The 26,896-nt window shown below is 34.7% G+C and overlaps 1 protein-coding gene across 1 annotated transcript in view; it reads right to left on the reverse strand.

The window, feature by feature from the left end:
• trappc9 (trafficking protein particle complex subunit 9) overlaps window positions 1-26,896 on the reverse strand; it is a 266,928-nt gene that overhangs the window by 144,396 nt on the left and 95,636 nt on the right. Inside the window, exon 16 of the mRNA XM_016233477.1 lies at window positions 4,213-4,365. Within this exon, the coding sequence (XP_016088963.1) occupies window positions 4,213-4,365 (153 nt within the window). The remainder of the gene's footprint in view (window positions 1-4,212; window positions 4,366-26,896) is intronic.

Genomic DNA, 26,896 nt, shown 5'->3' on the forward strand with positions numbered 1-26,896 from the left:
TAAATATTATATAAATATTTATACTACTACTACTACTACTACTACTACTACTACTAATAATAATAATACAGGGCATAAAGGTTTTTAATATGTATAATATTAATAATATTAATATAAAAACAACATTAAATAATTTATTATTATTAAAATGCACAAATAATAATTTTCATATAGCACATTTAATGATTTAATAATAATATTTTTATAATAATAATAATAATTTTTATTTTATAATAATTAAATACTTTATTAATATTAAAATAATAAAGACATATTTTATATAGCACCTTAAAAGATTTAATAATTTAATAATAATGATAATAATAATTAATTGTTTTTTATATAATGCCTTTAAAAGTCTAAAAGGTAGTGTATAAAATAAAACTTAATAAAAATAAATAAAAAAAACACAACACAACACAAACAGCCAGTTGCCCAGCAAGACAAGATTATTTTGGCATCTGGCTCTAGTAAGGGTGGGGACTACAATGGGAATGTGATGATAGCCTGATTACAACAAATAATTAACACCTACTAGCATTGCATTCTTGATTCTTTTTCTGTCATAATTTGATTTTACCTTTTGAACGTATGCTAAATAAATAAAAGAGTCTAGGAGCTCAATATCAGCTCAAATGATCCACCTAATGAACATCTTCAGCTTATGTCTAACAGACGTCATTTACTCCCCCTGCTTAAGAAAAACACAGCGGGTCGCATTGAAAAACGCGGTGCTCAGCGATTACCAGACGTTACCCAATGAGGCTAGCAAGTTCATCCCTATGAGGCGGCGTGACCTCATCCGCACCGGAGCTCTGTGGTCGGCTGACGTCCCACATGAAGGGTAAACACTTACCTCCAGCGGGCTCTCAGCGGGGGGAGCCGTCCGGTTTAATGGAGCCGCTCTCCTCTCTCATTATGTTGTTCTTGCGCTGACATTTTAACATTCAGGCACTAATGTGTTTAGTCTGACTGTCTGGCCCTCGCGCTCTGCCGCTCTCTGACGGGGAGACGATTTATAGAGGGCGGATGAATGAACGAAAGCGCACAGCATGTTAAAGAAACTCCCGTACAGACTGAACCCAATGGCCTCCTGAGAGAGAGACAGACAGAGCATTGCATCACAGAGTTATGCTGACAGGAGAGATGGAGACAGACGCTGAGAGAGCAATAGAGACAAAAAAGGGCAAAGACAAAGGGATGAAGAGAACAGAGCCAAAGATACAGAAAGGAAATGTACGGTGTGTTCAACTAACAAATGTTTTCCATAAGCCGATTCTTTTTAATGAATCTGTTTGATTAAACTCACTCTGATCAACTGAATCAGTCTAACAACTCATTCATTATTGAACTGATTAATCAGCAGGTTAACAACAAATTTACGAAGTGAACCTTTAAAAGTCATTACTATTGTGATAACCAAAAATAAGGAAACCATTTTTCCCCATTCAATATAATAATAATAATAATAATAACAACAGTACTTATTTAAATTCTAGAAAAATAAAATAAAAACTAAACTTACAGTTGTAACAATACTATACTACTGTAGTATCACTGTAAAATAAAAAGTATTTATTATTATTATTAATAATAATAATAAACAACAGCAACAATATGGCAATAAAAAGCTATAAATAATATAAAGTCATAATTTCTTTGCTTTCAAACGTTAAACTATAATAATAACAACACTATTGCACTGTAAAATAAAAACTATTCAAATAAAATATTTAATAAAAAAATTAACAAAATATTCGTATTTATTTAAATGTATTTATTTATTTTAAACATTAAATAAAAAATGTACTGTAATAATTGTAATTCAATTGCAATGTACTATACCACTGTACGACTACTGCAAAATAAAGAATAAGTACCTGTTAATAATAATTACAATAATTTCAATATAATAATTATGGTTGCCTTAATGTCTTTGCTGTCAAAAGTTCAACTATTGTAATAATACTACTGTACCGTAAAACAAAAAAAAATTAGCATTTTAAGAATAAGAATACGTTTATTTTAAAGAATAATTACTAATAAATAATTAGCTATTTTAAAGAATAAAAGTACATTTCCAATACTAATATTTATGGTTGTCTTAATTTCTTTGCTGTCAAGCATTAAACTTTAGGGCTTTTATTTTGGTAGAAAACCACTGGGAGACACTAAAAATGTTGTCAACATATTAATAAAATGATTAGCACATGTTGCATTTACAAATGCAAGTTAGAAATGTTGAAAATGCATCAGTTTTTTCCCCTTGGATTTACTTAATTCACGCAGGCCAGAAAACGTGTACAGATATGTCTAAAATTTGGGTAAATATGTTGACAACAGTCTGGAAGCGGCTTCATGCAAAACATGCAACACCAAGGATGTCTTGCATCCCCTTATGACATCACAATGGAGAGAAGGCTGAGCAGCCAATCAGAGATGAGGAAGTGCAACATCAACCACTTTAACATTTGAATGACTTGTTTTGATCTTTTACAATCATTTCTACAGTTACAAACCACAATGATAAGAAAACCAATAGCACACAGTGTTAATATTACTGCTAAATAACAGCAATGATGTATTTGCACCTGCGATAACATCAGCAGTGTTTACAATTCACTGCCCTCTACATGCTGCGCTAATAGGACAGTCTTATCGGCCTAGTTCAGAGAAAATGATTATTTCAACAATAATTAAAACATTTTAGCAGCGTCTGAGGAGAGACCCGGGAGAGAGAAAGGAAGGAGGCTGTTCATAGCGCACCTGTTTGTAATTCAAGCAGAAACGCAGCAGACAGACGCACACCGCCGCTCGTCTGCAACAGTCTGCTCTCCTCGTGTTTCATTCATATCTACATGTGCATACAAACAGACACAGAGAACCTGGAGGACATTTCCCATTCTCAGAGGTTGCAAATTATTTTTACTGACATTTTATACTTTATTGCAAGAGTTTCTTCTCTAATCCCTTAAAAAATATACAAAAAACTCAACTGTTGACATTCAGTGAGAAAGAACATCTAATTTCCTTCCATCTTTTTCCTAAAGAAAGACCATTTACTGAATCAAATGTGTACAAATTTGAAATATTAACACCACAGGCCACATTTACATCAGTTTATAATTTTATAAGTCTCTTCTGCTCACCAAGGCTGCACTTATTTGATCAAAAATACAGTAAAAGCATTAATATTGTGAAATATTATTACCATTTAAAAGAGGAAACGGTTTTCTATTTGAATATTTAAAAATAATAATTTAATAAATTAAAAATATAGATTAACGAGATTTTAATTATAGTTCATTTTCATATTTATTATTTTTATTTTTTTATTGATATTTCATTAATTTTTTTTTTACTTTTTTAATATTTATTTATTCATTTATACATTTTCAGCATCATTACTCCAATTTTCAGTGTCACATGATCCTTCAGAAATCATTCAAATATGCTGATTTGCTGCTCAAGAAACATTTCTTATTATCAATGTTGAAAACTGTTATTAAAACAGAAAAAAAATGTTTTGGGGTAAATAGAAAGTTCATGTCACTTTCACTGTCACATTCAATAAATTTCATGCATCCCTTATAAATGAAAGTTTTAACTTTTCTTTCAAATATATATATATATATTACAGATACTACCCAAACGTTTGAACACTACAGTGTACATGTGAATGAAGATTTGTCTATTTCAAAACCATATGGTATATAGTTTTAAGCAAATTTGAACTCCACTTCAGTGCTGTTTAGTAGAAACAACTGTGATAATGGTGCTTTCTCCTTTTCAGTGCGCTCGAGAGGTAAAACAAGAGGTTAGACAGGAAGAAAGAAGGTATAAGTGTTATATAACCAGGAAACAGACAAAAGGACAAGATGTGAAGAGGAAATAGATATGAATCCAGAGAGGAAATAAGAGAGGGCAGAGGGGACGGAGAGGGGGTAATACAGGAGAGAGACAGCCGATGTCTCTGTTGAATGTGAAATGAGAGGGTGCAGACACCATTTCAAATCACCTCGCTTGGATCAGATCTAGCATAACAGGGCAAAGTGAATACTGCCTTTCTATCTATCAGAGAGCAATCAAGCCTGTCTTGATTATAGTGCGATGGCTCCGGTGATGCACTCTCAGAAATTGAGCGTAAATTGGATGGGACAAACCAGAACGGACCCCAATGATGTTGTTTTTGCGTGTCGTGTGGATGTTTACCGTCGTTCAGGTCGTGTAACAGGTTCTCCTGACCGGAGAAGTCCAGTTTGGCGCTTATGTTGACAGGGATGGAGACAGATTGACCGGATTTCAGAGGCAGGTGGGACAGAGCGTCCTGCAGGTCCCAGGTCAAGAACTCACCAAACAGCTTCTCTGCAAGAGAGAAAGAAGGGAAATATTTCATTACTGTACAGCACTAAGGAATGAAATGACCTGCAAACGTCAGTGACAAACAAGGATTTTTAAACTAATAATAAAAAAAAAGATTTATAAAAAATTTGGAAATATTTGGAAATATGGAAAAAAAAACTCTAAAATCTTTATTATTATTATCATCATCATCCTTATTAAAATTTAAAATATATATAAAACAATGACTATAAAAGGTGTATTTGAGACGGATATGGATGGATATTTTTAATATATAATTTATTAGGTAGATTAAATAGATTATAAAATAAATTCTATCGCTAAATCAAACCACAGCAGCTACTACAAAAGTACCATATAACCACATCATATGTAAAGGCATGATATGCACTTTAAAATCATATATTATTAAAAAAAAATTTGTTTAAGTCTATTTTTTATTTCTCACAAAAATTGGATGAATTAATTGGTGGAGCCCCTGCTGTATAACAATCTATATAATTCAATTTCTCTCAAAAATTCCCTTTATTACAGTATGCGAGTCAAACCTTTCTTTGGCTAACTATCCAATCAACTCGAAAACTTGCTGGTATTAAATGATTCACCCTGGTAAACTGCAAATTTATAAAACTTTGGTGATTCAAACCTTAGAGAAGAAATCCATCACAGAAAATATCTTTAAAAAAAATATCAGAAATAACTAGATCAAAAGCTCAGATATGTTTTGATCAACTGCACCGAGAGCAACTCCTCACACTCTCTGCACTTGGCAAATAGTTTTTTTTATATGGTATACTTCAAATCAAGTGTCTGATTTAATCGAATTGCATAAAAAATAATTAAAATGAAAATGTAATATTAAAATAATACAATAATATTAAAACTAATTAAAAAATATTAAAACTAATTTAAAAATCGAATCAAATAATATTAAAACTAGACCTAAATAAAATTAAATATTAAAAAATAAGAATAAAATAAAATATAATAACAATTATTTTAATAAAAAATAAGCCGTGTCAATAACAATATACATGACTATAGTAATCATTCAGTCATGGAATGTGTCACTGTATCTCCATTAGGGCTGCACGATTATGACAAAAATCATAACTGTCGATCATTAATTATGATTATCACAATTTACATTGAATGATGTTTATACCATTGTTTAATGCAACTGCATGCCGCATTTTTATGTGAAAATAAACAAGCTGAAAACACTCTAACTGAAAATTGTTTAGTGCTTTTCTATAGTATTAAGCCTCAAATGTCAACTATACATCGGATTGGTTTCTTCTTTACAATATGAATGGTATTATAATGTTATACTAAAACTAAAACAATGGAAAAACCCTTAAGATAACATGTAGAAAGAAAAAAACACATCTTAAGAATAACAGAATAACAAGTGAACTTTGAACGATTAATTGCTGCTTTGAACGATTACGTAATTGTGGCATCCATAATTGTAATCGCAATTAGAAATTAAATTAATTGTGCAGCCCTCATCTCCACTATACTATTTACTTCAGGTGCTGTTTATCTTCTTATTCTATATTTTACTGAAACTGCTCTACATTGTTGCTGCCTAAGGAGAAATGCAACTGAGAGTTTGATCCCAGTGTGTAACGAGAATCTTACAAACTCGCTCTCTCTGTTCATGTTGTCGTCTCTCTGTGTGAAGACACAAGAAACGGCTGTTCAAAGCTTCATTCAGATGCTAACAGCTCCCAAACCTCACTGAAGATGAATAATAGGCAGAGGCCAAATAACGAAGTCAAATGAGTGCCGCACAACACGTCTGTGAACATTTAAATGAGCGTCTGCCCTACAGACACACGATCCTCATGAATCATTTCCACATGAAAGACTGAAGAACGCATGAATAAGATGCTGCAATACAATCATCAGACATTCACTGGGAAAACACTTTGAAATCAACCCGCTGACGCGTATTAACACCTGCCACCTGTTTGTCTGAGGCCTGGCGAAGAGTTTGACCATTTCTGAGCGAACATAACTGATGCTTATTTTCACATAAGCTGACTGATAACCTCTGGTGTCTATGAGCAGTGATACAATTCGGTCTAAACTCTTGGGTTTACAAACCCAAAACCTTGATTTAGTCACAAAAGAATGTCTGAAGTCAGATGTTTGACCTTTAACATGACACTACAGATTGTTCTGGCCAAGAACCACCATTTAAGAGCTGGGAAACCTTAAATATCTCTGAACACAAATAGAATATAAAGGTTTGCTCATGGATATGTCTATGAATTAGCATCACAAAATTGACATTTTATTCACATTCCACTTAAAGTCCAGCCTAACCTGTATGAGCTCCTATTTGAATATATATGAATTGCTTCTTAAATATTTTTTTCTGGGTAACAATATTTACCATTGCACCAATCGCTATACATCTGATGGAAAGCTGTCAATCAACAAGATTTAATTAAAAAGGGATGAATATGTTGTAGTGATCATGACTTGCTTAATTCATTTAGAGAATGTGGTGCTAAAGGAAAACATGCAAATGAAAGGAAGAATACTTTTTTTAGTAAATTACTACAGTACCATTCAAAAATTTGGGGTCGGTAATTTTTTTTTTTTTTTTAGGAAATTAATACTTTTATTCAGCAAGGACATATTAAATTGATCAAAAGTGACAGCAAAGTCATTTATAATGTTGCAAAAGATTTCTATTTCAAATAAATGCTGTCAAGCTTTCTATTCATGACAGAATCCTGTGAAAAAAATTGCATCCGTTTCCACAAAAATATGCATATGCAACATATATTTGTGGAAAAATATTGTAAACATAAGCAGCACAAACTGTTTTCAACATTGATAATCATAATAAGACTTGAGCAGTGTTGTTTCTTGAGCAGCAAATCAGCATCATGCACATGATCGAAATCAGGATCATGTGACACTGAAGAAATAATGGTGAAAATTCAGCTTTGTATCACAGTAATAAATTACATTTTAAAATATATTCACATAGAAAACAGTTATTTTAAATTGTAATAATATTTCACCAAATCACTGTTTTTATTGCATTTTTTCTCAAAAAAATGCAACCTTGGTGAGCATAAAAGTCTTCTTTTAAAAACATTATAAAATCTTACCGACCCCAAACTTGACCAGTAGCATATAGAGAATAAGATTTTGGATAAATCAAAGAACCATCTACACTTCTGAACTTTTCCTCCACTGTTTTTGCTGTTAAAAAACATGAATTACGGTAACAGTTAGACTGACAAACAGAGCAAATATTAAACTGGACTGAACCCACGCTGCTGTTTTAGCATTTTAATTCTCAGTGTCTGCTCTTCCCCAGCGCTCATCTATTCCAGCTGTCTCTCGAGAGCCGTGATCCTCTTTTCAGAACAACACGGATGGAAATAAACAACCCAGACAGATGTTAAACCCTGTTCCACAACAACACGCTCCCAGGCCTGCGAGCCGTCATCCTGGAGGGCTTCTTCCTGGCAGCGGTCCTGAACGGAACAGGACAGCAGACTACATCCACCCCGAGCACGCACGCCTGCCAACGCTACAATCTGTTTTTTTTTGGAGCCTGGGGATCTCAAACCACGAGTTTAATCTCCAAAGTCTCTGCAAAAGGCAAAATTTACAATTAGCATGCTGCTAATGAGGCCTATAGAACTAAGTTAAGAACACAAAAATAGAGCATGGATTTTTTTTTCTAGTGTTTTTATCTAGATTTAATTTGAATTTCCCAAACATATTACCATATAAACAGCCATTTCATACAGTCTCGGTTTCAGGCGGCGTGTTGACAGACCGTTCATGGATCATCTGAAGCATATTGCGCATAATAATGAAGCTTTCCAAAATCATAATCTCAGATTGGCTAGCTTTACGTGATTTACGGGAATCTTTTTCAACCTTTTTTTATGCTTATCTCCCAGTTTCTGCGAGTCACCAAACAGAAAAACAGTCACGCTTGCTTTTTGTTCCCAAGCTGCCAAGATGAGCGCTTCCAAGGCATTGAATCTTTGAAAGATATTCAAAAGTTGAGACTTTCAATAAGCAGAAGAAAAAATAAGCCTGGCTACGTGAAACTAATTTTCATATACACTACAGTCTGAAAATAGCCTCTGTGTACAATTATTCAAAATTGCAATCAAATGTCATCAGACTCAAACTCAAAAGCCGAGGAGAGGAAGAAAAGGAGGGAGGCCCACAGCTCAAGCTGTCCGCACTAATTTGTTGGGGACGCAAATATTCAATAATTCATAATTCTGTGTGAGTGAATGCTAAAAACAGCATGTAGACGGGTGAGTCGGCTTTATAAACAGCTGAGCAGTGACCATAATTCACCACGGTACGGCTGGGATTGAAACTCTGTTGCTAGGAGACACAGAGTTGCCGATGGCAGTGACTTCTACAGTCTCGTGTGTTAAACAGATGTGACAAACAAGACACTGACCGGCACATTTCTGGAGATTTTCCTAATTTCTGAGAAATTTGTGGCTTCTGTACTGAAAACATACAGTAACTGGAAACTTTGTGAATTACTTTGTGTTCATTCAACAGGCATTAATGACATAACAACATTTTAAGTGCACATATAATCTTAGCCGAGATTTTTAAATAGAGAGAAAGTTGAAAATGGTCATGAAAACTCACTGACCTTCACAATTAAACGTCTGTTTTTGCTACTGGACTGATTAAAATGTATTAAAAATTGGATGGAAACCTTCTTTAATCACAAACACAGAGGCCAAATAGGGATGGATGGATGGATGGATGGATGGATGGATGGATGGATGGATGGATGGATGGAACCAGATAAAGAACAGAGAATGATAAAACATGATATACAGAAAGAATGATAAAATGTTAGTACCACAAAAAGAACGATAGAAAGAATAAAATAACTTTAGATGGAATGAAAGAACAAAAGACAGAACAGTAGAATGACAAGAAGAACAAGACAGCGACAGAAAATTACAGAGAGAACGATATATACAGTAGGATGAAGGATATAATGAACGAGAGAACAATAGAACATTAGAAAGATGAAATGAATGTTAGAATGAGAGATAGAATGATAGAACTAAAGAACATCATAAAGAATGATATATAGAAAGAACAATACTACATTACAACCAGAAAAAAATTGCTAAAAATATAGAATGATAGACATAAAAAGAATGTTAGAGCACATGTAAAAAAAAGAATAAAAAGATACTGTATAGAAAGAACGATCAAATGTTAGAACCAAATAATGATGAGAACAACAGAACATTAGACAGAATGATAGAATAAACGAAAATAAAACATTAGAATGACACAAATAACAATAAACAGAACGTTAGAACAATAGAACATTAGCAGGGCTGTACGTTAACTTTTTTTCACATTGCACTGGTGCTACAGAGGTTGAAAGTTTTGTAGCACAGGCCAAAAAGTTGTAGCACAAGTATAAAACGTCTGTTATCATGTCTGAAAACAAACACAAGTAATGGAGTTCATCACTTAAACAGACACCGATGTTCCATACGGAGTACAAAAAATACAAACCATCACAAAAATTGTTTTAGACAAAGTTCGCTAAAATGATCTAATAAAAGCTAAACACCGATCTACAGCCATATGGCTCTGAAGATACTGAGGGCTTTAAATTAAGTTCTGGACTGAAGCATTCATAGACACAGTGTCCCTCCAGGACGGATAGATAAACCAACAACACAGCACGATTTCACAAATTATTCAACTGTTTCTTCACTGTCAGACTAAGGTAAAACTTTGATAATAGCGCTCGGATCACATCTCACCACAGAGAGAAGCAAATATAAATCACACTGTGAAAAGAGCAGGAGAGTGTGTGAGAGACACATGGATGATGATAATAATCCTCCATCAGCATGAAGAAAACTGAACAACACATTATTACCGCAACACCGTCCTCTCTCTGATACACTGCCTTTATCTGCCCTACACCTCCAGCATGAGAATGACTCTTCAGCTCCTGTGCTGGATTCAGATTCCTCCTCTTCTCATTCATCTTCCTCTCCAAACACTTCTGAAATTAATTCAGCCCAAACCACAGACTCCATTCAAAGTCTGTGTGATAATTTCAGCCTTAGGTGTGCCATCTATTGTAAATCTCCAATTGGATTGCATTGACAATGTTTGCCATTTAAAAAGTGATTGAGAGTGGGTCAAGTTAATATTTATATTTTTCATGCCTGGCAATTTAAAATCACGCTGTTTATTCTGCCACAAAGTGGAAGCTCATAAAATCCCAATGCATTAAAATACAAATAAAATTATTGTAAAGAACGTAAAGAATTCAGAGGTAACTGTATTGACTTTGCTCCATCAAGATGTAGTAATGAATATTTTAAAGACATCACTCTTAAAGCAAAGCATAATCTAAAGATGTGCTCAAGAAATTTGTTGGCAAATTTAAAGACACAAAGCAGACATTGGCAGCACTTGAAAAGCTCTTTTAGTAGGACAACCTTGCAAACTACTCACTAGTAAATCCAGTCATTTATTTGTATTTATTTATTTTTACTTATTTAATTTTAATTATTTTTATTTTAGGTCAGAAGTATAGAGTGGAAACAATGATGACAGATAGATTAGTTGTAGTCATTTTGAGAATTAAAAATAATAAATGAAATCATTAATTATATAAAACAAATAATATAAAATTAATATCAATAATAATAAAATGTTAGTTCAAATAATATTAAAAAATTAAACAAATTTAAATAATTAAATATTTACTTCATATAAATTGTACACATGTCTTGCATATGTAACATTTCTGAAAGTATTTAATATAAAATTAAATTAAAATATCACTTAAGTTGTAGTAATTTTGAGAAATAAAAAATAAAATAAATAATAGAAAACAACGACAACAACAATAATAATTGTAATGATAAAACAATAATGTTTTAGCTACAGTAATATGTCAGAAATTATTTTAAATAGGCTATATCATATTTCAATATTTCATCAAAGGATGGCACTATTTAAGATCTAAAGCCCCGTTAACACCAAGAATGATAACTTTAAAGATAACGACATTAGCATCCACACCAGCAAACGATGTCTGTAAGCGCACGCTCGTCTGCTGCTTTAAATTCTCCAGCTCGTTATAGCAGGATTGATTATGATAGGCTGTCAACGTTTTTATCGTTCATCAGCTGAAAAAAAACAATCGTTCCGAAAGTGATTCCAATGATATAGTTTCTTTGTGCCTTTATCGTTATAGCTGTGGTGTGGACTCTGCTATTCTTTACTATCGAGAACGATTTTTAGAACTATATCTTTATCGTTATCTTTATAGTTATCTTGCTTGGTGTGAACGGGCCTTAAGACCACAACAGCCAATATCGGTCTTAAAAAAAAACACTAATTAAAACTTCAACATTATTTATTTATTTGTTTTGCCGCTTTGCAAGTGAAAGCAGCACAGCGTCACTCATTTGAACATTCCCCGTTGTACTGGAAAGAAAAACTCTCTGGTATGGAAAAATAAAAAAGACACGAAAAGCAACGCGCATTCACACAGCACACAAATCCAAAGCCCTGAGCTAAACGTGCGTCTGCGTCTGCCTGGTTAAAAGGTCACTGCTTCATGAGTCATTCAGGTTCCTGGGCACCACAATCTCGCAGGACCTGAAGTGGGACACTCACATTGACTCCATTGTGAAAAAGGCCCAGCAGAGGTTGTACTTCCTTCGCCAGCTGAGGAAGTTCAACCTGCCTCAAGAGCTGCTGAAACAGTTCTACTCCGCCATTAAACATACCTGGCAATAAAGCTCATTCTGATTCTGATTCTGAGATTCTCACAGAGAGCTGGACACAGTTTGACGCTTCCGATGCATTCCTCAATATAACACAGAATCACATACAACAAACAAGAATGCGACAGAAGGATTCCAGGGAATTGCTATGGTGTTCCACTTGGGTGTTCCGGGTGATCAAAAGAGCCCAACAGACTTTTGCATTTCGAGCTTAAGCCACTCTTTCAATTTACAGTAAGATTATATTTTTCTACAAGGTGAAAATCGAGGTCTAATTAGAATGAATTGATACTTGGGGTGAAGGATTTACTCAAATGGCCTTTAGTTATAAAACAGCTTCATTGCCTAATATTGCACCATATGTCGTACACGGCATAAATGTCATCGTCAAAGGGAAAAGCATCATCCCTAACTTCAAAAAAAAGTCTGACAGCTGATGTAATCTGACATCCATCAATCACAGCCTGATATCAAACAGACTGAGACGACCAAGGTCATAAATTATGCATCTATATGTTGAAAAAAGACACAGCCAGGCCAACGCTGAACACCATCTGGAGTCAGAGAGAAAGACAGGTAGAAAGACTGATAGCTGCAAGAGATGCAAGAAAGAGAGAGATGTCAAAAATGTGCATTTCCATATGTTGAGTGATAAATTGTGTGGTGTGTACAGATCAGAGATGGAAAAATGAATCACGGAGGAACACAAACACAGAGAGAATCAGGTGGTTCTTTGCAATTTCACTATGTTTTTAGTGCATATTATATAATCTACACAACTTTAAATATCTATCCATCCATCTCTAACTATCTCAATCTCTCTATCCATCCATCCATCCATCAAATATAAAACCTTCAAACATCAAGAGTTCACATTTTGTTTTTAAACTTTCAAGCTCTGCCTTGACCAATTTAAAAAAACACACACATTTTGCAGTATGAAATTCAGTTCATTTCTGCTTCCCTGTGTTAAATTATAATTGCAAATAATCTGTTTAAAGCCGTATGAGGTCAAAGTTGCTGCAACAGTTTTCAGATGTCTGAACCTAAAAGACAGAGAAGAAAAAATAAAAGATTTTTAAGTGCATGGATTTCCTAATACATAGTCAAAAGATGAACTTCTTCATTACTAGGAAAGTGCATATTTCTTGTGCAAGGTATAAGTATGCAAGTTTAACAACCAATGTTTTCAATATGGAAGCATAACTGAGTTTAAGGATGCTGGTATCTCTGCCCTCTGTTGGCTGAAGGAGAAACTGTAGCATGCGTGTGTTTGTACAGAGAGTCTCATCAGAGTGCTCTCTGCTCATATTTTATTCATTGTTTGCTTGTGCGGGCTACAGGAGACCATACTGCAGACAAGCCAAAACAACCGCTGTGTGTGTGTGTGTGCGAGAGAGAGAGAGTGTTTCAAAGGTGCTGCAGCCAACACCCACCAATCTAAACCCGACGGCTCATTCTGTGGCTCGTGATTCAGAGTTCCTGGTGACCTTGGCTGCTCCTTGTGGGCCTCCATCCTTTAGTTAAGACATGCTGCCATCTGCTCTTTCTACATCCGTCACTGGCCTTTATCCAAAACTACCCATGACCATCAGAAATCCAAATCCTCTCCATCCAGAACCTCTCACAGGTCTGTGGAGATCAACAGAATCTTTCCAAGAATTCCAAAATACTTGCACAAATATTCTAGAGCTTCTTGGTGTGTTTGTAAATCGCCCACTGATTTCAAATTCTCCAGGAAATGTTGGACTTTGCCAATAGTACTTGGCATCTTGTTTACAAAAAAATTGTTGGGCACGACTGTTTTTCGCTTCCAAAGACATGAAGCTTTTAACTTCAGAATGAGATGGATTCACATTATAACAGATATTTCATTCTTGGATTATCGTAAAGGAAGCGTTTTCAAAAGTTCAGAGAAATATTGTGTTAAAAATAAAATAAAATAAAATTTTAAATAAAAAAATAATACAAAATTAAATTTAACTAAAATATATATTTTTTAAAAATTAAACTGAATGAAGAAACTAAATACAAAAAAATAATATAAAATATAAAAAGGAAAAAATAGAATAAAATATAAAATGTAATTACAAATAAAACTAAACTAAATAAGATAAAATAAGATTAAATGAAATGAAATGGAATAAAATGGTTTGAAAATTACAAAAAAAAAGAGAAATGTTTTGTCACCACAAACTGGCTAAATGAGTAGTATTTTCTGGTAAACTTATTGCTTCTTTTTATATACACAATGCATCATTTTACAATACAATTTAAAAAAATGTTCTACTGTCTTGCATTATTACACATTAATGTTGTGATTATTTTCCTCCATTTTATAATCTCAACAAAAAAGCTAGATCAAGCAACCAGACACAATGTCATCATAAAACTAAGAACTGTACTTCAGTAAAATAACTTTTATTGGTCTAGGAGGAAAACGCAGGCAGCATCAAAAAATATCAGGGGTGACATTTAAAACATGGACGTCACTGCTTCAGAAGCCATTCTTACGTATTCCAGTAGTAAAAATAGCCTGAACCATCCTGAAGAAACGTAAAATATATGTTACGCATTCAGTTAGCGAAGCCTCCACATCTCAGGGGGTCACAACTTGACGATAAATGCCGTTTTATCCTCAGAAAACACGGATGAATATGAACCAGAAGCGATATTCTGACGACTGCCGTGACTCTAACGGCTTCCGTCCATTCGGCTAAGATTATGAAAGCACTTAGACCACAATAACAATAAGAACAGCAAGAGCTTTTTATCCTAACAGTAGCTCTGTTCCCATGTATTACAGTACTGCTGGGTAATTAGAAGCCCTAATTGGACCATCCACCACTACATGCTGGTTGAGCCCCCGAAGGCAGCGCGTGCATCACACAGAAGAGTTATTACAAGAAAATCTGTGCATGTGCATGGATGGAGAGTGCACAGAACAGTTCCCCGGGCTCTTCTGGAATCCTTTCAGAGTCTTTCGAAACACTCCAGAGTCTTCTAAAGCCTTTACGGAGCTCCGTACCATTTCTGTAGTGCACTGTGGGGCGGTGTAGCGGATAGAGGATTAGTTTAGCCAACAATGAAAGCACTCATTCATGCACGCACAGACTGAAACTTGGCATATTGCAATTAGTGATTAGACATGGGAGAACCATGGGGCCTAAATTGTATGTAAATGCAGCCTTAATTGCTAAATGTTCATTCTTGGATGGTACCAAAGCTGGCAACTGCAAGGCAATGTGCTATTCGTGCTTTTGAGAAATACATTTAACCCTAGGTTATGTGAAAGTCAGAAATCAGAACAATTAGGATTTTTTTTAATGTTCAAAGCCTTATATGCTCGCCAAGGTTTCATTTATTTGATAAAATACTACAGTAAAAACCACTATATTGCGAAATATTATTACAATTTTAAATCAATATTTTCTATTAGAATATTTTAAAATGTAATTTATTCCTGCGACACAAAGCTGAATTTTCAGCATCACTACTCCAGTCTTCAGTGTCACATGATCCTTCAGAAATGTGAAAGATTTCTTATTATGTTTATTATTTCTTATTATGTTGAAAACGGTTGCGCTGCTTAATATTTTCTGTGGAAACCATGATATACTACCATTCAAAAGTTTGGAGTAATATTAAAAAATAAATAAATACTTTGATTCAGCAAGGATGCACTACATTTATCAAAAGTGGCAGTGAAAACATCTTTAATGTTTATAATGATTTCTATTTCAAATAAATGCTGTTATTCTATCTATTCTAATCCTGAAAAAAAAAGTATAATGGTTTTTACAAACATATTAATTAGCAAAAACTGAGCAGCAAATTAGAGTGATTTCTGAAGGATCATGTGACACTGACAACTGAAGTAATGCTGAAAATCCAGCTTTGCATCACAGGAATGAATTACATTTTAAAATATGTGACCCTGGAGCACAAAACCAGTCATAAGTAGCACGGGTATATTGGTAGCAATAGCCAACACTATATTGTTTGGGTCAAAATTATCGATTTTTCTTTTTCTTTTAAGTAAAGATCATGTTCCATGAAGATATTTTGTAAATTTCCTACCGTAACTATATCAAAACATAATTTTTGATTAGTAATATGCATTGCTTAGGACTTCATTTAGACAGCTTTTAAGGCGATTTTCTCAAATTATTATTTTTTTTTTCAGATTCCAGATTTCGAAATAGTTGTATGTCGGCCAAATATTGTCCTATCCTAACAAGATCAATGGAAAGCTTATTTATTCAGCTTTCGTATGCAAATCAATTTCAAAAATAAAAAAAATGGAATGCACTACATTTATCAAAAGTGGCAGTGAAAACATCTTTAATGTTTATAATGATTTCTATTTCAAATAAATGCTGTTATTCTATCTATTCTAATCCTGAAAAAAAAAGTATAATGGTTTTTACAAACATATTAATTAGCAAAAACTGAGCAGCAAATTAGAGTGATTTCTGAAGGATCATGTGACACTGACAACTGAAGTAATGCTGAAAATCCAGCTTTGCATCACAGGAATGAATTACATTTTAAAATATGTGACCCTGGAGCACAAAACCAGTCATAAGTAGCACGGGTATATTGGTAGCAATAGCCAACACTATATTGTTTGGGTCAAAATTATCGATTTTTCTTTTATGCCAAAAATCATTAGGATATTAAGTAAAGATCATGTTCCATGAAGATATTTTGTAAATTTCCTACCGTAAATATATCAAAACATAATTTTTGATTAGTAATATGCATTGCTTAGGACTTCATTTAGACAGCTTTTAAGGCGATTTTCTCAAATTATTATTATTTTTTTCAGATTCCAGATTTCGAAATAGTTGTATGTCGGCCAAATATTGTCCTATCCTAACAAGATCAATGGAAAGCTTATTTATTCAGCTTTCGTATGCAAATCAATTTCAAAAATAAAAAAATGGACCCTTATGACTGGTTTTGTGGCCCAGGGTCACATATGTTCAAATATAGTTATCTTAGATTGTAATACTAATTCTGCTGTATTTTTGATCATATAAATGAAGCCGTAGTGAGCATAAGAGTTTCAAAATAATTTTTAAAACTGTAATTATTCCAAATGTTTAGACCGGCAATATAAAAAGAACTCTACAATGTAAGAACTTCACAAATCCCTAAAACATTAGTCAGCATCCTGATGCTGCAGGGAATTTAGGCTAGCCAGAAGAGTAGTGGCGTTTAAGCTAACTGAACCGTCTAGCAATCTGTTTTAATTAAGAGTGCTGGCAGGAGCTAGAGGGGCATGCAGCGTTCAAAGCTTCCTTCAGCCCACAGAGAGCTGCCATCTGATCTACTGCCTCAATCATGACCCAGCATTTCACCAGGGAACTGAATGTAGTGTAGAAATAAAAGTACAACCCGGGTCATGTCTGGAGTATTTGTGGTGGTCTGGATGAGGGCTCTAAACCCACTTAGACCCCAAGAAACCATCAGACTGACATGTAAAGCATGTAAAGAAGTTATTTCTTCTGGTCTCAAACATTTGAACGGTAGTTTATGAAAATAAAGTCTTTAAAGGAAACTTTTTTTGCCTCTTTTTACAAAATGTAATACAAGTCTCAGGTGTCCCCAGAATGTGTCTGTGAAGTTTCAGCTCGAAATACCCCACAGATCATTTATCATATAATTTTGAAAATACTTATTTTGAGTGGAAGCAGAAACACGCTGTTTTCGTGCATGTCTCTTTAAATGCAAATGAGCTTCTGCTCCCTGCCCCCTTTTTCAGAATAGGGCTGTGCCTTTACAGCTCTAACCTCACTCGGCTACAAAACATCTGTTCGGTTTTGCTTATCATGTCTCTCCCGCTGAAATCATGCGTTTTAAACCATACTTCTGACTGTTTTCTGAGCACATACATCAGAAGCACGCACACAGAAAGTGGCTGTCACACGGCATGCGAGTACTAAACAAAGTTCTCTTTCATGTCTTACTGCACTTAAACTGTCAAATACATACAAGTTTATGTTAAAAACACAAGTTACAAAAACAGTTGGTTATGTCTCTGAAGGGAAACAGCTGGGAAAGAAATTGCATGTTTACATTAGATCTGTGTGGCAGCAGCGTAATATACAGTAAATAAATTAATAAATCCACTGCTCTCTTGTCTCCTCTCAACATGCAGATTAAGGGGCAGTAATATTATAATAAGATCCTCTTTCTACGTCACTGGGGAAGCAAAATCTGAGTGGCTCAGTTTTTTTTCACAAGCTTGAAGAGAAAGGCTTACCAAAAAAATTTACTGGGTTGTTCTTTTTCATGATTTCTGGGTTGGTGGAAAAGTCAGATTTTCATTATACATCACCTTTAAAACAGTCAACAATTGTGATTTACACACATTTTTTTAGTGTTTTCTACAATTCTGCTTGTGGATATATCATTAAATTGCTAAGTTACTAAAATAAATAAAATAAAACTGTGGCTGAATGCTGCTGGCACTAACCTGGCTCACTTTAGCAAACTTTATGCACTAGAGGTATACAGTGCCCTCTAAAAGTTTGTCAGTGCCCTAGGCAAAGTGGGGTTTTGGACAATATCAGCACAAATCCTGGCGCAATGCATTAAAGTAATTTTAGCAATAATACTGAGCATTAATAATGATTTTAATTTAGATTACATAAAAAATGTTAATCTGTACACATCACAATCAGACTGTGATGCCTGATTACTGGATTAAACGTGACCCAGGATTTGTTTTTGAAGATTATTGGATTAGCACATATTTATAGCTTTACTAATTGTGTGCCAAATAAAGTTAGAAAACAACCAATCAGAACATTGTTTCGAGATGCTTTAGAAACAGCTGCAGTGTTTTGCTATATTCTTAAAACATTTTCATTATTAAGTGTTTTCATAGTTTGTGTTGTCACTTATAACAAAATGATCAAAACACCACTTTTGGCTTCCACCCTTTTAAGGGCACTGCATGCTATGTCATTCCCTAATTATGCACAAGAGTATGCACTTTAGGGTCTCCCTACTTAATAGGGAATTAGTGTACACCCTAATTTAGGCAACACTATCGTATATACTCATATATACTTATATCATACTTATGTGACTCCAGTAAATACTTTCAGCTTAAGAAATACTAAAATTGTAATTCTAGCTCATCCTTGAGGTGATCATATAATTATTTTTTTGTGAAAACGTAAGAGGAAAATTTAACTAGTATTTTATGGCATACTCAAGTGGATACTACAGTGATCCTATATGCATATTAGGGATACTACAATTGATACTACTCTGATCTATTGTGAATAAGTGGATGTTATAGGGAATAATCAGAGTGCATACTTAAGAGGACAATATGGTGCACTAGTTCACACTTTCATGCAAGTTCAAACATATATCTTAGTATGTACTGCAGTGTACATGGTAATATTTTAGGTTGAATAATAAGGTTAAATTTAACAAAAGTTAATGCAATAGCTAATAAAACAAGTTCATGCATTATTTAAAAAAAGATTTAATTAACAATAGTAGAAAATTTATAAATCAGCATGAACCCAGATTAATAAATGCATAAATAAAAAATGCATGCATAAATACATGCATCAATAAATCAACAAATGCATGTGTAAATGCATAACTACATGCATAAATAAATAAATGAATAGACACATAGTTCACTGTTAGTTAACAATAAATAGTAGCATATTAATTAATTAACCTTAACCTAAATTAATAAATGCATAAAAAATAAATGAATAAATACATGCATCAATAAATTAACAAATGCATAAATCAACGTGTAAACGTATAAATAAATGCATATCTAAATGAATAACCAACTAAACAGTCACTGTTAGTTATGAATAGTACAATATTTATGAATGAATATTAACCCAGATTAATAAATGCATAAATTAAAAAGATCCATGAATACATGCATCAATTAATCAACAAATGCATGTGTAAATGTTTATTTCTCTGTTAGTTCATGACCTAATGCATTAACCAGTGTTAACCGGCTGAAACTTATAAAGCATTACCATGAATATTCTTTTTGCCTGGCTTGAAAAAAAAAGTTAAGTTTTCGATCAAAAAATGAAGCAGAGGTTAAGATGAAGCAAAACACAAATACTGAAGCATTCTCAATAGAAAACAGCAGAAGACACCTGAAAATGAACTCAACAGGAAGCAAGAACACAGGTAACTACCAAAAGAGCAGCATTGTGTCTGAACATCATCGAGATGGAAAGCGACAAAACTGCAGGTGATTCACAGATTTGCTCACCGAAGCCAGGTCTCAACCACACGCACAGCAGGTCAACAGGCGCATAATTTTGACAGCGCAACAGAATGCCAATCATAACGGGGACAGCTAAAAAGGGAACTGAAGTGCACGTCCTTGTGTCTCCACCGGAGTGGAATGAACTTCAGTCAAGCTGCATCACATCACACTGCAAATAGGCCCGTCCCAGGGAGACTGACTGCATGCTGAGTTTATGGAATATAAAGTTTGACAGTGGGATTTATGATTGCGTCCCGCGCTGCAGTTTTGATACACGTAACGCGTAGGAAGACAGGACAATGTAGAAAGCTAAATCAGGTTATGAGTTTTGAGGCCAAGGCTCAGCCGAAACAGGAAAACTCCAGCTAAAGTAATTACTGAAGTTAACCAACAAAAGAAAATGCTGGTGCGATCCTCACAAAGACGGGGGAAATGTTTTCTTCCAACACTACAAAGACCTGAGAAATATCATTTTTCATTTGGAACATGCTGTCAGGGGTGAAATATAGTGGCGGCGCTGCATATGGGTGCAGGTATGGAGGTTTCTGTATCAGGTGGCATAAATAAAGACTGCTGTGGGCGGCACAGGATGCGGTCCATCCCCATATCTCATTCCTCAGCTTTCTGTTCAGTCATATTCAGTGTCAAATACAGCGCCCGTTTCTGGCTCTACCTGCGACGGAGGAAAGTGAATGTGTGTGTGTGTTCCTTAGCCTTCAGGCTGCCTGGGAAACAAGCTCGGGTTGCTGTTGAGCACTTATGTACCTGTAGAGACTCACTAGAGGACGGAGAACCAAGAGAGAAGGTGAGAGAGAAAGAAATGTGGTAAAGACGAGTCCAGAAGCTGCCGAGTCTGACGGCTTCTATTACAGTGGCCCTCTCTTAAGCAGCGAGAACATGGACAGATCCGCTCACTAAATGTGTTTGATGAAAGACAGACTCTAAGGGCATTTTCACATCACATTTTTCCTGGAAATACTTTAGAAATCAGATCTGGTGTGTGGTCAAGGGTTATGAATGACGAGTTATGAATGAATGAAACGCCTTTGTCTGCTTGAGAAACGGTGTCTCTTCAGCGGCTCGGTATGCTTTCAACTCTTTTTTTTTTTTGTCTCAAGCAAGACACTGTATGACATTCACGTTACATGATTTGACTGATTTTTACGTAGTAAGGGCGACAGCGCACCGCATTAAAAGAAATGACATAAGCGGTTTTCATAACCGCTGGCCAAATTAAAAAATTTAACTAAAATTAAATCATCTTTGAGAGCAAGGGTTGGCCCCCTGGTGTTTCGGGGGCCCAACGCAGCTTGCATACTTTGCGATAGGGAGGATCAGCTCTGACTGCAGAGCCTGGAAGGCAAAACATCCATAGAACTGCAGTCAAGTTTTACATTTGTTTCAAGCTACGAATATTTAGAAAAAAAAAATACAAAGATATCTGAGCAAACGCAAGTTAGGCACTTGCGATCCATATACAGCACCTGCAGCAGTATTTCAATCACTAAACTAAACGGCCAATCATAGAACATTTCACTGAACTCATATTAGAGCGTTTTAATTGTAATTGAATTTCCGGAGTTGTATGATCCATCAAAAAACCTCATACAGAGATATAAATAAAAAATTCAGAGCTTTTTTCCGGGTAAAAATAAAAATTAGTGCAAAATGTCATAGTTAACTGCATCTAACATGAATATGACTACGCTAAATAACAAACAATGCAAACACAAAATGTGCGTTGCGGTTTATTTCGTTTTTAGTAAATACAAATAATACATTGATGACAGTAAATATGGCAACGTCTGCCTCGAGACCAAGATGCGAGCAATGCCTCGACTGCACAGAACGCCTCCACTAGGAGAGAAAGCTGCTGCTGCTTGCCGCGTCCCGTGTAAACTTAACGTAACTTAAATTTAGTGCGTTTCGTTCATTTTCTGGGCTGAATCTGTTCGCCTGTATATAATATGTATCATCAATGATGTTTGCACTGAATTTGGTCAATTAATATCACTGTTTTAGTACATTAGTACTTAGTAAAAACCTGGTACAAATGAATGGCGGTCAGTGGAGAAAAGGCTCGTTCTGCCCTCCAGGTGGGCATTCCTTTATGGGAGTGGCGTCACGTGAAAACTATCAATTCACATCTTTTTTACAGATATCAGAAGGATCCCAGAGTAAGAAACAAGTGGATAGTTCATTTTTAATGGCATCCTGGATCGTGTTTTGTTTTGTAAGCAAGGCACAGTGTCATGGAGAGTTCACAAAGAGTTCGTGTTGAGAGATGAAGTGGTACTAGATCTGACTGCAGCTGCATTACACTGTAAGTAAATGATTTCATATTGCTTTGTCTGGACCGTTTTATTTTGATTACGTTGTCAAAACTCTCAAAACATGCAATAGCGAGGGGGAGTTTATACTGTTTCCTATGCAGTGACGTTAGCCAATCATAACAGTGGCCGATTCCTGACTGAAGTCCTAAAGGACCCACCCCTTAAAAACAGCCTGTTTCTGAGAGAGGTTCCGGTAATAATTTTTCCACGTATTTTATTGTTTGTTTGTTTTTTTGTGCAAAAAAACTTCAAAGTAAACCACAAGGAATATATTAAAATAATACAAAAATCCATGTCATTACCCCTTTAATTTGGTTCTTTTCAGTGAATATGTCAGATGAGTAAGCAAATAGGTCTGAATCGGTTTGTGATTCACTTTGAATGTGAATTAGTTTGTGGTCCAGTCCTGTTCATGATTCTGCCCGACTTGGCTTGTAATTTAGCCTGAAACAGTTTGCAATTCACTTTGAATCCATTCGTGACTTAGACCAAATTATTGTGAATTTGTGGTTCAGTCCTAACCGTTTCATGGTTCAGTCTGAGACTACCTGTGATTCCAGCCGAATCAGTTTGTAGTTCATTCTGAATCATTCGTGATTCAGTCCAAACCAGTTTGCGATTCAGTCTAAATTTCTTGTTGTTCAGGTCAAATCATGTTGTTATTCAACCCGAATCAGTTCAATATTCCAAATCAGATCGCAATTCAGACTGAATCGGTTCGTGATTCAGTCAGATTTGGATTCTGGTTATTTCTGAAATTGTTGGCAGTTTAAATCAATTCATGGCTGAATCTGAATCATTTGGAGAGTTCACCCACTGACTCCCTCTGTAAAACTACAATTTAGAATCAAATCTACTGGTGTCTGATTTGTGAATGAATAATTCTTTTGCGATTGTTCTTTAAATAAATTTGTTAAACATGTAACCAGGTCGGTCTGATTCGGTTTTAAAATGAATTTGATGTTGATTAATTTAATCATTGTGATTCAGTCCAAAAGGTGTTTGTGTATCAGTCCGAATCAGTTTGCAATTTAGCCTAAATCAGCGTGTGAATCAGTCTGAATTGGTTTGAGATCTAGTCAGAATTAGCTGTTCAGTCTAAATCAGTTCATGATTCAGTCTGAATCAATTGAACAGTTCATTCACAAACTTTAGCAAGTTTAGCGCCTGCAACTCTGCACCTCTGCACTCCAGGTAAAAGACATTTTCTGACCAAAAGAATGTCACAACCAAACACAAAAACATATATATGGCAAAAACACAAAAACGCCCTAAGAGGCTTTGTGCGCTGCCCACTGGAGAGGTTTTTGGAGCCTTGTTCTGTAATGAGTCCAAAAAGCAGACAGGACATTATAATTTTGGATGTTTGAGACTTGTGTTTGGTGGCTGTTGATGAGCCCACAGGTCCAGACCCGTAGGCTCATCAAGGAAGAAAACATCATTAGCTTCATTCCGCAATAAAGAATCACTTGGATTTCCACATTAGGGTCATTTGCCACGGGGACAATTTGCTCCGGCAATACGAGAGGAAAAGAGAGAGCGAGAACAGAAAGAAACAAAGACTACTGTAAGTGCATGTACGGCTGAAGTGACCTTATAAGAATTCAATCATGGTCGTCATGCCCAGAACTATATTCTTCACTTAAACCACAGCAGCTCCTAGCTTCTCATTTCCTGTCTACATCCACTTCCTCTTCTCCATCCCTCTATTGCTTCCCTTACTTTTGACTGAAATGAGCTTTTGAGCCCCTGAAGATGTTGTTAAGCCAATGAAAAGATACAAAAAATAGCACAAATATAGATAACATACAAATACTCTGTAAAATAGTCCATTTTTATTGATATTAACCCATTTTTATCAATGCATTTCACTATTAAATAAATATTTAAAAAGTGAATAAAATATGTGACCCTGTCCCACAAAACTCTTCCTTAGGTCACTGGAGTATATTTGTAGCAATAGCCAAAAAAAACATTGTATGGGTCAAAATTATCGATTTTTCTTTTATGCCAAAAATCATTAGGATATTAAGTAAAGATCATGTTCCATGAAGATATTTAGTAAATTTCCTACCGTAAATATATCAAAACTTAATTTTTGATTAGTCATATGCATTGCTAAGAACTTCATTTGAAAAACTTCAAAGATGATTTTCTCAATATTTTGATTTTTTTTTGCACCCTCAGATTCCAGATTTTCAAATAGTTGTATCTCGGCCAAATATTATCCTAACAAACCATACATCAATGGAAAGCTCATCTATTCAGCTTTCAGATGATGTATACATCTCAATTAAAAAAAAAAATTGACCCTTATGATTGGTTTTGTGATCCAGGGTCACATATTAAATATATTTAGCAGCGCTTTAACTATAATATAATATATAATATAATATAATATATATATTTTTATTTAATGTCATGTCAGCATCTTAGGCTATTTTTCATGGCAAAAACAATAAAAAAAATACAAGTATAACAAATACAATAAAAACCAGCAAACAAATAAAAGTTATATTACACAAGATTTTTTACATTAATATATGATAAAAAATTCTACAATTTTTCTGGCAAAATTATACTAAATAACTATTTAAGTGCGTTTATAATATAATATAATATAATATAATATATGTTTAAAGAAAAGGTTTTTTTTTTTTTAGGATAGACATTTGGTAGCTCATTGGTAGTATATGTAATGATATAAATTTGTATGCATAATAATAATAATAATAACTGAAAGTCCTGCATCCTTAGAGACTAAGTATTTTTCAAATTTAGAAATGTTTAGTTATAAAACCCAAGATGTGAAACAGACAGGTGAGCTAGTTAGTGTCTGGAGATCCTGGTTTATGCACAGCAGAGACGGCGAGCGCTTTGACATTTCCAGATCCAAATGGGACACGATTCATGGATATTCTTTTTCTCTCCTGGTTTCTTTTCCTTTGGCCATGTCAACAGTTAGTAGGAAACTAGACATGATATTTATAGTTCTACTGCAGACTTCAGGAGATCATCTCACTGTCTCTCTCTCTCTCTGTGTTTCTCTTGCTTGCTCGCTCTACTCTTGGGCATTTCAACTCTCAAAAGAGAGAGACGATATACAAACAAATGTGTGTGTGTGAACTCACCCTCAGGATGTTTTGAAAAATCATGCCATGCAATATTCAATTGAGTGAGTAAACCTCTGTAGGGATGCATCCAATCCATATCTTTCAGCATTAATACCCAACAAAATGCAGTTCAATAGCATTTCTTGACTCATCGCAAACCACACAGGTGCTTTTTGCAGGTGTTTTGCCAGGTGTGAACAAATGCATTCGATTTAAGCAATTAAAAACAACTCAAAATGGGCGATTCTTGGCCAGAATAATCTGCAAAGTGGACTAGACCTGCCAATAGTAAAAAGATCAGCTCTGTGAGACTAACAGGGACATGACAATGCAATCATTTAATACATTTGGAAAGTAATTCTGTAAACTCTGTTTTTTGGGGGGGTTTCTCTCTTTTTCTTTTCCTGAATGAAACCCAAATAGGATGTCTGAAGAGACATTGGTTATTTTCTTATTTCAGATATCACGTCCCATCAGATAGAACCACTGAAGCTTAACAAGACTTCGCAAGGCCCGTTCACACCAAGGACGATAACGATAAAGATAACGATAAAGATATCATTTTAAAAATCGTTCTCAATATTAAATAATAGCAGAGTTCACGCCACAGCTATAATGATAAAGGCACAGAGAAACGATATCGTTGGAATCACTTCCAGAATGATTTTTTTTCCAACTGATGAAACATTTTGAACATTTTACCTCAGATGTATTTCTTCCACCTTGCGAAAGATTTGGGTGGGTTTATTTATTGATTAGTGACCTTTACTAAGTCTAGCATCGCTATTGCTATTACTTTAACTATTAAACTCCAGAGTGTGACTCGTTTTACAATCTTCACCTGCCAGACAATAAATAAGACAGAAAACTCCCACAGATGTACACTGCAGGAGGATCCCAAGTCATATTTAGACAACAGAATATCAAAAAACGGAAAACACAACGCAACCACCCAGAAAACCCTGGCAAGCACATGCTTAAACCCACATTATTCTTAATTATTCTTGA

The sequence above is a fragment of the Sinocyclocheilus grahami genome, unplaced genomic scaffold (genome assembly GCF_001515645.1).
Source record: "Sinocyclocheilus grahami isolate Dianchi unplaced genomic scaffold, SAMN03320097.WGS_v1.1 scaffold432.1, whole genome shotgun sequence".
NCBI lineage: Eukaryota > Metazoa > Chordata > Actinopteri > Cypriniformes > Cyprinidae > Sinocyclocheilus > Sinocyclocheilus grahami.